Source organism: Athene cunicularia, assembly GCF_003259725.1.
Source record: "Athene cunicularia isolate RWA chromosome 7 unlocalized genomic scaffold, athCun1 chr7_part1, whole genome shotgun sequence".
Classification (NCBI taxonomy): Eukaryota; Metazoa; Chordata; class Aves; order Strigiformes; family Strigidae; genus Athene; species Athene cunicularia.
Genome location: NW_020799107.1, coordinates 27443284 through 27454138, shown reverse-complemented (window position 1 = coordinate 27454138; position 10855 = coordinate 27443284). Strand labels below are relative to the sequence as shown.

Here is a 10855-nt window from a genome sequence, read left to right as displayed (position 1 = left end):
CCCCGGTTATTTTAATTGCTAAGGGGTTTTTCTGTTTTGTTTTTGAAATTGAGTTTTAGCTATTTTAGCTCTTTCTGCTCAAACCCAAACTAAGTATATTTGTGAGGATGAGTTTAGGTGTCAAGGACAGTTGTTTAACAAAATGCTGTAAATAGCAGTTTGGCCAAGTCTAACTTTGAGGCAGTTTCCATTCAGGTGTCACCTGGAAAGAAACTATATACAGGATGCAGCTTATTAACTTCCTTTACCCTTCATGTGTGATGTTGTTTCTCATTTGTTTTTCCTACAGTGAGTGGAGTGCAATAGAAAAGGAGATGGGGGATGGGTTGCAGAGTGCTGGCCACCACATGGATGTGTAAGTACTGACTGAATATCTGATAGTTTGATGTAAGCCAGATGTAGAACTCTCTCTCTTTCCTCTCTTTTCCCTTAACCCCAAAGTACATACAAGCAGAGTACCGAGAAAGTTGGGAGTGCGTTGTTTTTAGGTATACAGTGTTTCTGTGACTTGGATGCAGGCACAATTTTAGCATCAGTGTACTGTATTAAGTAGCTCAAAAGGTCTCAAGAGAACCAGAGGGGTTTCTTTTTTATTATTATTTTGAAATTGTAGAAGCATTTGGAATTCTTCCAGTTTTTCTTTTAAGCTACTATGCCAGAAACTGGTGGAATACAGCTTTAATGTACTGCAGGCCTGATGAGATCCGTTTGGTTTCGATAGCAGCATTTTGTACCATGCAGTAGATGGTACACAGATTTGGACTTAATTACAGAGAGTTAGGAAATTTAATTAGCACCGAAAGTCCAATGGATTCTTGAAACAAATACTGATTGAATGTAATAAAGTAGAGAATCCTCCCTCTTTGTATCTTTAGTGTTAGTTGGCAGACTACTCAAAGCACAGCCTTCAAAATAAGAGTCTAGCACTTCACTGTGCTCACAAGAGTGGTATTCTAGGCTCATGCTTTCCGCTTTTCAGGTAGTCATCTATAGTAAGTGAAACAGTATAATTTGTCATCACTCTGATTCCACTTCTATAATAGCACAATACAGATAGGTAATAACTCCAGCAAGAGGTGGATTTTGTACAGTATTTTTACTGCTAAAGTATAATTTGTGTGGAAGTAAAGTTATCAGTTTTAGTTTACAGTGCAGGTTTACATTAAAGCTAGCAGTTTTAGTTTATGTATGTACTACTGCCTTTTTGTTATTGGTGTTATGCCTTGTCAGGTGGAAGGGTTTGAAGAGCCATGCCAAACTCTGCCCTCAGCTTCTTCAGAATAGTTCTGTTTTTATCAGATCTTTAAGAATTTGAACCTCTCTGAATAATTTATTCACACTTCCGTGTTTTGGCTATTGTGGTTTGCACCCAAAAAAAGCTATAATATTTTCTTAGGCGAAGAGCTCTGGTGAGAATAAAGAAATAGAGAATGCATTCAGCTTTCAGAAGAAAATAAGTAAAGGTGGAATACAATGTTTAGCGCCTACTGCAGTATGCAGAAATTGAAGAGATTATGAAAACATGGTATAATATAAAGGAGTTAAGGATGCACAAGTAAGTTTTCAGTGGTTCAGATACACCACACTAAGATGTCAAACACCTAGAAATGCGTAACCAGCTGAAAAGCAGGTCTCACTTCTCAGTGAGGAGGCTGAGCCCTCTCCATGCATCTGAGGTGATTTATATTTCTGTAACACAGTTGGGGTTAAAGATCCAGAGTAATGGCAGCAAATTTCTGGGTAACTTTATCACTGCATGAAGTCTGAGATAGCTTTCATTGTCTGTCATCTCCTCTGCTCTGGTACTCTCATACAACAATAATCTCTTAGTGACAATCAAGCAAGAAGCAGCAGCTGGGAGATTCAGGAACTCATTCAGTGACCCATGTGGTCTCCTACCAGTAAGGTTCATGTCTGTGATCTCTTGAAAGTGTAACTTAGCAGTCCAGTTACCATTCCCATAACATTAGACAGGAGTTTATTGCAACAGAAAGCTACTTCAAGAAGGTTGCCTAATAGAGAATAATCAAATTAGTCTTGAAGTTTAACATCTATATCTACCCCATATGCTGTAGCCTTTGCTAGATGTTTATTTAAACTTTTGAGTTGTTATTGTTCAGTATGATCTAAAACTACTTAATATTTGGAGAAGACATCCCAAAGCTGCTTTGGATGTTATGCTGTATAACAGGATGAAGCTTGTTAAAGTGATAGAAGAATATGCTGAGAAGGCTTGAGTGAATGACTGTAATTCTAGCATTAAAAAGATGAAAGAAAAATTCCAGACCTTTGACTTCTGTCCTTTATGCCATTAATGAGTGACCCTTTATCTCTGTATCAACTAGACTATCATTACAGGTGGAACCAGTCTAAGCTAAAAAAAGGGTTTGGTTGATTCCCATGAAGAGTGGGAATGTGTTAGGTACCTTTAGAACTTAATGCAGTGTTTCTCCTTAAGGTTTTTCCTGGTTTGCATACCTGCTTAGGACAAAAAGTATTTAAGCTTCAGTTTAGGCAATCAGAAATATAGATGGTCTTACTACATTTTTTCAAATCAAACTTGTGTCATAATGGAACCCCTGTCTATGTAAGGTGGGGTTTGGGTTTTTTTGGAGAGTTGTTCTGCCACAGATGAGCTCTAGCACTGCTCTAAACTTAGAACTTACTTGAAACTGAAATGTGGCCCATCTGCTGCCCTGAGAAGTCTAACTACTGAAATTATTGCACTTCAGAACTAAAAAAACAGAGAAGGTAAGCCACTTATGACCTGTGTGGCTGCAGGATTTTTTCAGAACAAGTATATTTTTCAGCACTTTGGTTTTCTTCCCTGCTTTGATTCATAATGTGAATTCTTATTCTGCCTGTTCTTTTATCCCTTCTATTTAAACTGATCTGTTGTTCCTGGTCACTTCATGTTTGTTTATCACCAGTAGCCTTGGTAGGGCGTTTCCTGGATGTGCCATGTCTTTGATTTCGCAGACCAGCAAAACAACTCATCTTGCTTGCAAACTTATACAATTCATGAACACATGGGCATGTCTACACCTCTTCCTCAGTCTTCCCATTCTTCCAGTTATTCTGCAAGTAGCCTCTCCCCCTTTGAAGAGCCTTAGTTGGCAAGTTCTACTGAGCAGGCCTGAGGGTGATAACTTTCAGCAGGAGTGTCCCCCTCAGACATCTCCCTTAGATTCCTGGGGGTCTAAGTGACCTTGCTATTTCTTTTGAAACTTGAAGGAGGGATTTCTTGTTCTCTCCCAAGTCATGCTAGCAGTTCCCTTTCAGCCTGAGACTCTGCTGCTGCTTCCACAGTGCCAGTTAATGGAGAGACACAGGAAGAAAAGGAAAAGATCGAAGACTTTGCAAAAACTTTAAAGCCAAGAGTAATTAACATATGGGTCATGTTGTGCTGGTCACTAGACAAGCATGGACATATGCTCGCTTCAGAGAGCCTGCAGCTGTGCAAGGGATTGCCACATACTTGAGAATCCAGACTGAGTTAGCAGAATAGATGAAGGCATTTGTGATGAGATCTCGTTTGTTCTGTTTATCTCCAGTGGCATGTACCCTGTATTGTGGGCCAAGTGGCATCCTATTTGTTTCACTGTGCCAAGTGAGATGGGCAGTTACCTCTTAGCTGTAAGCCTGTCCCTGCAAATATGTCTAAGCACCATCATCTTGGTTAGTGAGAACCTATTAAATGCTGTCCAATAAACCATGTAAGATAGAAAGAGAAAGTGCTTTTTGCCATTTTTAGGAGACATCAGCCTGAATGACACACTCTTACTGAATGCAAGAGCTGCGGAGTTGGTTTGAGCCCTTAGACTTCAGATTTCTCTCTAAAAGGAAGGTTTAAACTTCTTGTTGCTCCATTTGATATGCCTGACTTTCACACCAGACAAAGCAAGGAGCTGAACAGCTTCAATTCATGGTGTTCAGAGCACCACTGTGAGTTCTGTCGTACTCAGGCTGAGTAATGAACAATGAAAGCAAGCAACCTCTTTGCTTTTCAGAAGGTCTGATGTTCAATCTTCTATGCCTTAATGCTTTAAGCTTTGCAGGATTTCTTCTGCACTGTGTCTTTTTTTGCCTTGGTGCTGTATATTGACAGTCCTCTGAAGAAAAGGAACAGATTTTCCTTTCCTAAATGTAGGTAAGAAAAACTTTTTTCCTAAGGTAGTAACAAAAACTGCCTCATCTTCAGCAGGAAACTTATGATAGATCTTGTACTTGTGAAAAGATTCATTGTCGTACCAACCAAAGAAACAGGCCCGCAGGAATGTTTATATTAGCTGATTCAGAGTTTAATTAAAAATAAAGGAAAAACCCTTTTTGGAAGTGCCTTTCACTGTTTTGCTTTGTGTCTGGTGGTTCTGTGAAACAGGTGTCCTCCCTTGTTACTGTATGTGTAGTCCTTAAAGGTTAAATTAAGGAACTTTATATTTAATCATGGTTGTTTTTCACCAGATATGCAGCTTCTATTGATGACATACTGGAAGAAGAGGAACATTATGCAGATCAGCTGAAAGAATATCTCTTCTATGCAGAAGCACTACGGTATGGACAGAAGTGTATAACCCAAGTGGAGGCTGCAGTCCTTTCCCCTAACATTGTGTTGATGTTGAATTTAGTTTAGTATCCTCTTCTGTTCTCTGAGAAGTAGAAATTTTGACGTTATGGAATCTCCATGATCTCACCTCTTAATTTGCTTACTCATATTTGATTGCCACGTGGGTGACAATACAAATCAGAACTGAGCCGATCAGTAGTGAAATGACAAAAATGTTAAAATTGGTATACTGCTGTTTATTCCAAATACAGATTATGTTTTTTAATATTTTTTTTTTATGTTAGCCTTTATGGGGCAGTCCTCCTTAGGAGCATGGATACAAAAGAAAATTGCTTTATGCTGTAAAATTGTGCCTAAAGCTATCGTGCTTTCCACAGGCTGGCTCTGAACCTCTTGGAGAGGTCAAGTAGCGCTGTAGAAAATTGGGTTGGCGAGTGTGAGGGCTGCTGTGTGGGAACCCAGAGCACTAGTAGCCTCTCCTGGGAGACAAATGTGCATCCGGCAGTGGAGTACGGATGTAGCATTGTCAGCCCACACAGGACTGGGGCTTACTGCAGGTGGTCAGGGGAAACTCTCCTCTTTTCCAGATGAAAGGCACTATATGAATCCAGGAGCACAGTTTCTTGTTTCATTGTTTAAAAAATGTGAAGAATTTTGATTGACTGATACATTGCTGCTGTGACAGGTACCATCTCCAGGTACCTTTTGGCATAGCTGTGATTTTTCTGTAATGTATTTGGAATAAAAATATTTTACAGTGGTGTCCTTAAGTAGTTGGTAGGGCTTGTATTGCTGAGAGTGTTTTGGAATGAGTCTAAAAAGAGGAGCAGAATGCTGCTGTACTAAGAATTTTCTTTATACTTTGATCCAAGCTTGCTTAACCACAGTGTTTGCAGAGTTATGCTTTCTGTGATAAGGCTGTTGAATTCGAGCTAGATAAATAACTGAATGTGCTGCTTGCCAAAAGGAACCCCCATGATGCCATTTGTAAAATTTAAATGGAGGGAGACATAGAAAAAAATGTATTACGTGACAGATCTTTCATTACTTACTTTTCAGGGCAGTTTGCAGGAAACACGAACTAATGCAATATGACTTGGAAATGGCTGCACAGGACCTAACATCTAAGAAACAGCAGTGTGAGGAGCTGGCAACAGGAGTAAGTCTTTTTCCACTTTCTTCTCCAAGATGCCTCTTTTTTTTAATTTATTTTTTATTTGAGCCAAGTTACTTAGAATGACATTTAAATGGCACTAACATGCTGGCTGCCGCTTATGAGAAACAGTATCATATGAGCTGTAGGCATCTGGGGTTTAAAGTAACTTGGTTCTTGGTGACATAAGCTGTTTGTACCAAACTTCTTTTATTGAGTACTGAGCAAGTAAAGGGTTGCAGGAAATATGACCTAAGGAGAATAATACAAACACATCTATCTTAAAGATCAAAATGTTGGGAGTTCTGAAAGGCTTCCTCTGCCTCTTGAAAGATGAATGTTACTCATATGTGGTGTTAATCCATTTTATATGGAAGATAATGTTACTTAACATTATCTGAAAGTGGTAACTTAAAGTGTTTAGAATTCTTAATATGGCTGTTGTATCTGATGTTCTATACGAAACACTTTATGGCTTTTTCTTTCTCAAACAGAACACAAGGCTTGGCTTCTTTCCTACTTCAGTAGGAAAATGCTCTGCAGGTTTACCTGTGTCAGTGGAATGACTCACTTTATGGTCTGATCAACAGACCAGCCTTAAAGAGTTTGAACATCAAATTAGTTCCTTCCCGCTTTGCTCAGCCTAATGTGAGCAGCCGTACCTCCCATAGGTGCCTATCAATTAATTAAAATTTAATTCACAAAATGGAAGTTAAAGCAAAAAATCAGCTGAATAATAAGCCCAAATGCTGGTAAAATCACATATGGCTGTGTTCAGGAATCTCAAACCTAGAGTGTCTTTGTTTTTTGTAGACTGTGAGAACATTCTCCCTGAAAGGTATGACCAGCAAGCTCTTTGGGCAGGAAAATCCTGAACAGAGGGAAGCCAAGATAAAGGTTCTAGAAGAACAGATACAGGAAGGAGAAGAACAACTTAAGTCTAAAAATCTGGAGGGCAGGTAAATGGGCTTGACTCTCACAAAGAAAATGCAGGGATTGTCTTAGCAAGAGGCCTTGACTGGATGCTCTTGAAGGTGTTTGCATTTTATAAGTGTTTTTAATATATTCTTGGTGTTTATGAGCTGTCTATAAAAGCTCCTGTCAGCTGCAAGTTGTGAAATGAAGTACAGTACATGCAGTTAGCTTCTGGTCTGAGTGTATGGCTTATGTAAAACCTGATGACTTTCCCAGTTACTGAGCCCACTCTAATGGCTGACTTGCATGCTTTTATGTTCAGCTAGTAATATGTTTAGCAGGTGGGCTTGTAGGTCTGCAGCTGAATAGCCTGACTCAAAAGCTGATTTGCTTCAAATACAGTATTTGGTTTGGTTTATGTGTATGGGTCCTGAGCTCATATTCTGCAGCTTTTTAAAATGGGGGACAGCTGAGTCCTGTTTGAAAGAGATAAGTTCTGGCAAGTTGTGTTTGAGTAACTGCTTCTTGGTGCTCTAATGAAATTTTATTCAGGAATGCAAACATGAAAAATAAGAACTAGCATTCCTAAAGCAATGTGATTGTTTCGGAACACGTTCATCATATAACACAAGGGGTAAACGTGGTATCTCCTAATATTTTAGGATTAGACGTGGAAAGATAAGACTAGTTCATGAATAGTTCAAAACAACAGGATGCTTAGTAAATGCAATTTCTTAATCATTTTGACAGAAGTACTGGAGATGTTCTTTTGTAGCTCTGGAAGCAATTTTCAAGTGAACACTTGCCTTGTATGTATAGTCCAACACAAATGGAAGCTATGAATTACAGAATCTACCTCCATTTTGGTTCAGGAGACCCGAAGACACATCACCAAACCAACAAACTTAATTCCTGAAGTGAATTGTCCAAGTCAAATTTGTGTTGTAAGTGGTTGTTACAATTGAGTGTCTCCAAATCCTGATGACAAGTGTGTGTGTTTGTTGGAAAGATGAGGCTTCTGACTTGACAACTGAAAAAGAAACATGCAATGGTGTGTGCTGAATGCTAGTATAAAGATACTTAGTTACCCCAACAGAATCTGAGGAAAAAAAGTGTGTGTTCTGAATTATACTGGTTCTATGGCAGTGATGCTTACTGCGGAAAAAAAATCCAACAAACCAAACAACCCACACAATGCATCCTGTGAGACTGGTTCTCTAGTTTAAAAACCTTAAGAAGATGATGGAGAATTAGGTAGTAGTGCCAACTATAAAATGAGGACACTGTGGGATGCATAACTACAGGACTATTTACTGACTGAAAGATGTCTTTCAGTCATACTTTGTCATACGTAGCTTCTCTGCTGAGGGTCCAGAGAAAGGAAGATGAGCTGAGGATGGAACATGTAAAACACTTACTAACAGAAACACTGCTTTTAATTCCAGAGACTTTGTGAAAAGTGCCTGGGCTGACATTGAACGGTTTAAAGAGCAAAAGAATCACGATTTGAAGGAGGCGCTTATAAGCTATGCTGTTATGCAGATTAGCATGTGCAAAAAGGTACGTTTAGCTTGTGAAAGGCCAGGCTAGTGTATTTATCATACCAGCAGGGGATCAGATGCAAACTTGCAATAACTAGGAACATTGCAGTCACAGAAGGTTGGAAGTCACTAGCGTAAAATCTCCCACGTATTCCGTCCTGCTCGAACTCGGTAACTTGTTAATGTTGAGATATCTCTCTCTCTCTCTCTCTCTCTCTCTCTCTCTCTCTCTCTGTGTGTGTATATATATATATATATATATATATATATAAAAATAGGCAGTGTGGTCCAATTCCAGTGTGGTCTCTGCCTTATTTTTGTGTGAAATTCTGTGGGACTTTTTTGTAGAGTCTTCTCTGGAAGAAGGTCTGTTGATGAGGTTTGTGAACAAAGTATATTTCTACCTACTGATTTTCAACTTCTTTTAAAGGGAATTCAAGTTTGGACAAATGCAAAGGAATGCTTCAGCAAGATGTGATTATCTGGAAATGAATTCCTCCTCCAAGTGCCAGAGAACGGAAGCACAAATGTATAACACCAATGTTAAGTTGCTACATGACTTACATAAAATCATGAAATAAATGAGTTGAGTGAATAGTTTTTCTTTCTGCTGATTGTAATTGTTAATAAAGGACAAAAAGGACATGTTGCTAAATGTTTAGCCCTGATTGCCACTTCTGTGGCATGTTTTATATGTGGTAGCAAATAATTCAGGGGTAAAAGAGTTACTGAAAACTACAGCTCTGTATTGGGGCAAAGGTATAGGGAAAGTTATCCCAGAAAGTATTAACTGAACTGTTCTGAGACTTGTGAAACACCATGCTCTATGATGTGTAGATCACTTCCAGATGCCCTTCTTTTCAGCCCTTGCTATTTAGAATTTTTAAAGCTCAAGGGTGCTTTGGTGTTTTATAATGGGACACACAGTTGTGTTCTTGAGGTCTATGCCATAAGAGGACAAAAAATGAAATACTGTAATGCCAAGGGTTCACATTTAAATGCCTTTGCATGTCCATAGAGAAATGTGCTTTTCCAGAGTTCAGGTTAAGCAGTCTCAAGCTCCTGAGATGTTTGAAACTCTCTACAGTAGAGGTGTTGTACAATGATTTGATTTGATATGATGTTCTGCATTTACCAGTTCCCACTTAAGTTTTGATATGGGCATTGGTTTCTTATCAAACTTCTTCCTGCAAGTAAAGGAGACTGGTGATCCAGCTGAGCAGCAAACCAAAGTCAAAGCTGGTAAGAAGCAGATGCAACTTCTCTTTGGTTTTTTGGAACCTGTTTACACTAGATGTGAATCTGGCCTGTGGTACCTCTTCTTGTAACTGAAGCAGTTTGGTTCTTAAAAGAATAATTCTTAATGAAGATGCTGAAATAAAAGACTTGGTGCAACTTCTGTAGTACTTAAGAGCAGTGATGTGCAGAATCCACAATGAACCAAGGTGTCTGTTTGGCTCGTGTAATGATGTTTCAGTGTGTGTGTGTGTGTGTGTGTGTGTGTATATATATATATATACACCAGTATAACATGATTTACAGTTACAGGTACTTGCATTAAATGTTTCCAGTTACAAAAAACACTTACCACTGTCTAATACTAGGCTTTCTCTACATACTTAAAGTTCCTGAAGTCTTGTGGAATTTGTCAGGCTTGATTGCTAGTCCTAAAAGCTTTGTATTATTCTGTTGAAAAATGTATTTAATTATTCTGGATTATAACACTACTCAGACTTTAATTTTTTTTCTTTTTTTTACAAGATACTCCAGGAAGTCCTTAAATGTTCTTTTGATAAAATATCTAAATGTAGTTACTGATCTGTCCAGTGTTACTTTTGTCTTTGCAGCATTTCTTTTCTATAAAACCGTTGTAAAGAATTTGTAAGCCTGGTGTACACTGCAGCTTAAAACTCTGAAGTAAAATGCTGGTCACTCTGGTAGCCTGTGCTGCTTTTTCAAAGCATAGGACAGTGACGCTTCTGGCTGAGAGATGATGTTGGGCAGAAAAAGATCTCTCCATTTAACTTTTACAAGGAGAAGTAGTGTTCCATTCAGAGGCTGCAGTATCCGGTTCTGATACAGGTTGAAGGACTCTTACATTCCAAACCAAGAAGTTGCACACTTAATGTATTCAGTAAACCTTCTAAAGGAGTGGTGCCTTAATACAATACCATGAGGCGCTCAGAGTAGGTATTTTTCATGCACTTTGATTTTTGGTAGATCTTTCTGGTGCCTCTTTCCACATTTCACTTGCTGTACAGCTTATTAAATGTATTAGTATGCCTTTTTTTTCCTTGCTAGTTGTACTAAATTTAAGAAGGGAACAAAACTGTTCTTGTAAGTTTTGTGCCAAATAAGCTAAATAAAATTGCTCTTTGATATTTTTGTTATGTTGTGTTTTGTAAAAATGGTGTCTTCCCAATTCTGAAAACTGCCGGTCAGTTTTTTGAAATGGGTTCTTGTCCATCTTAGTTCTCAAATGGCCTTAAACTTGAGTTTAAAATTTAAGTAGTAAATTGTGCACAACTACCTTATTTGCCTTTTAGATGAAGAACATAGTGCTTAGACCAAAACTCGATACTTGTTACGAGTCAGCTTTGATCACTGCTTTGTTTTTGCCCAGACAGCTGTCTGAATTGTGTGTGTGTCTTCAGCTAGGTGAGAGAAGATTGTTTGACA

The 10855-nt window shown here is 38.6% G+C and overlaps 1 protein-coding gene across 1 annotated transcript in view; it reads left to right on the top strand.

Moving 5' to 3' along the window:
- Positions 1-10549, top strand: part of SNX4 (sorting nexin 4) — a 36575-nt gene extending 26026 nt beyond the window's left edge. The window contains exons 8-13 of the mRNA XM_026852759.1: positions 290-355; positions 4465-4554; positions 5627-5726; positions 6534-6679; positions 8081-8195; positions 8607-10549. Coding sequence (XP_026708560.1) covers positions 290-355; positions 4465-4554; positions 5627-5726; positions 6534-6679; positions 8081-8195; positions 8607-8654 — 565 coding nt within the window. The 3' untranslated portion in view covers positions 8655-10549. The remainder of the gene's footprint in view (positions 1-289; positions 356-4464; positions 4555-5626; positions 5727-6533; positions 6680-8080; positions 8196-8606) is intronic.
- The last annotated feature ends 306 nt before the right edge of the window (positions 10550-10855 follow it).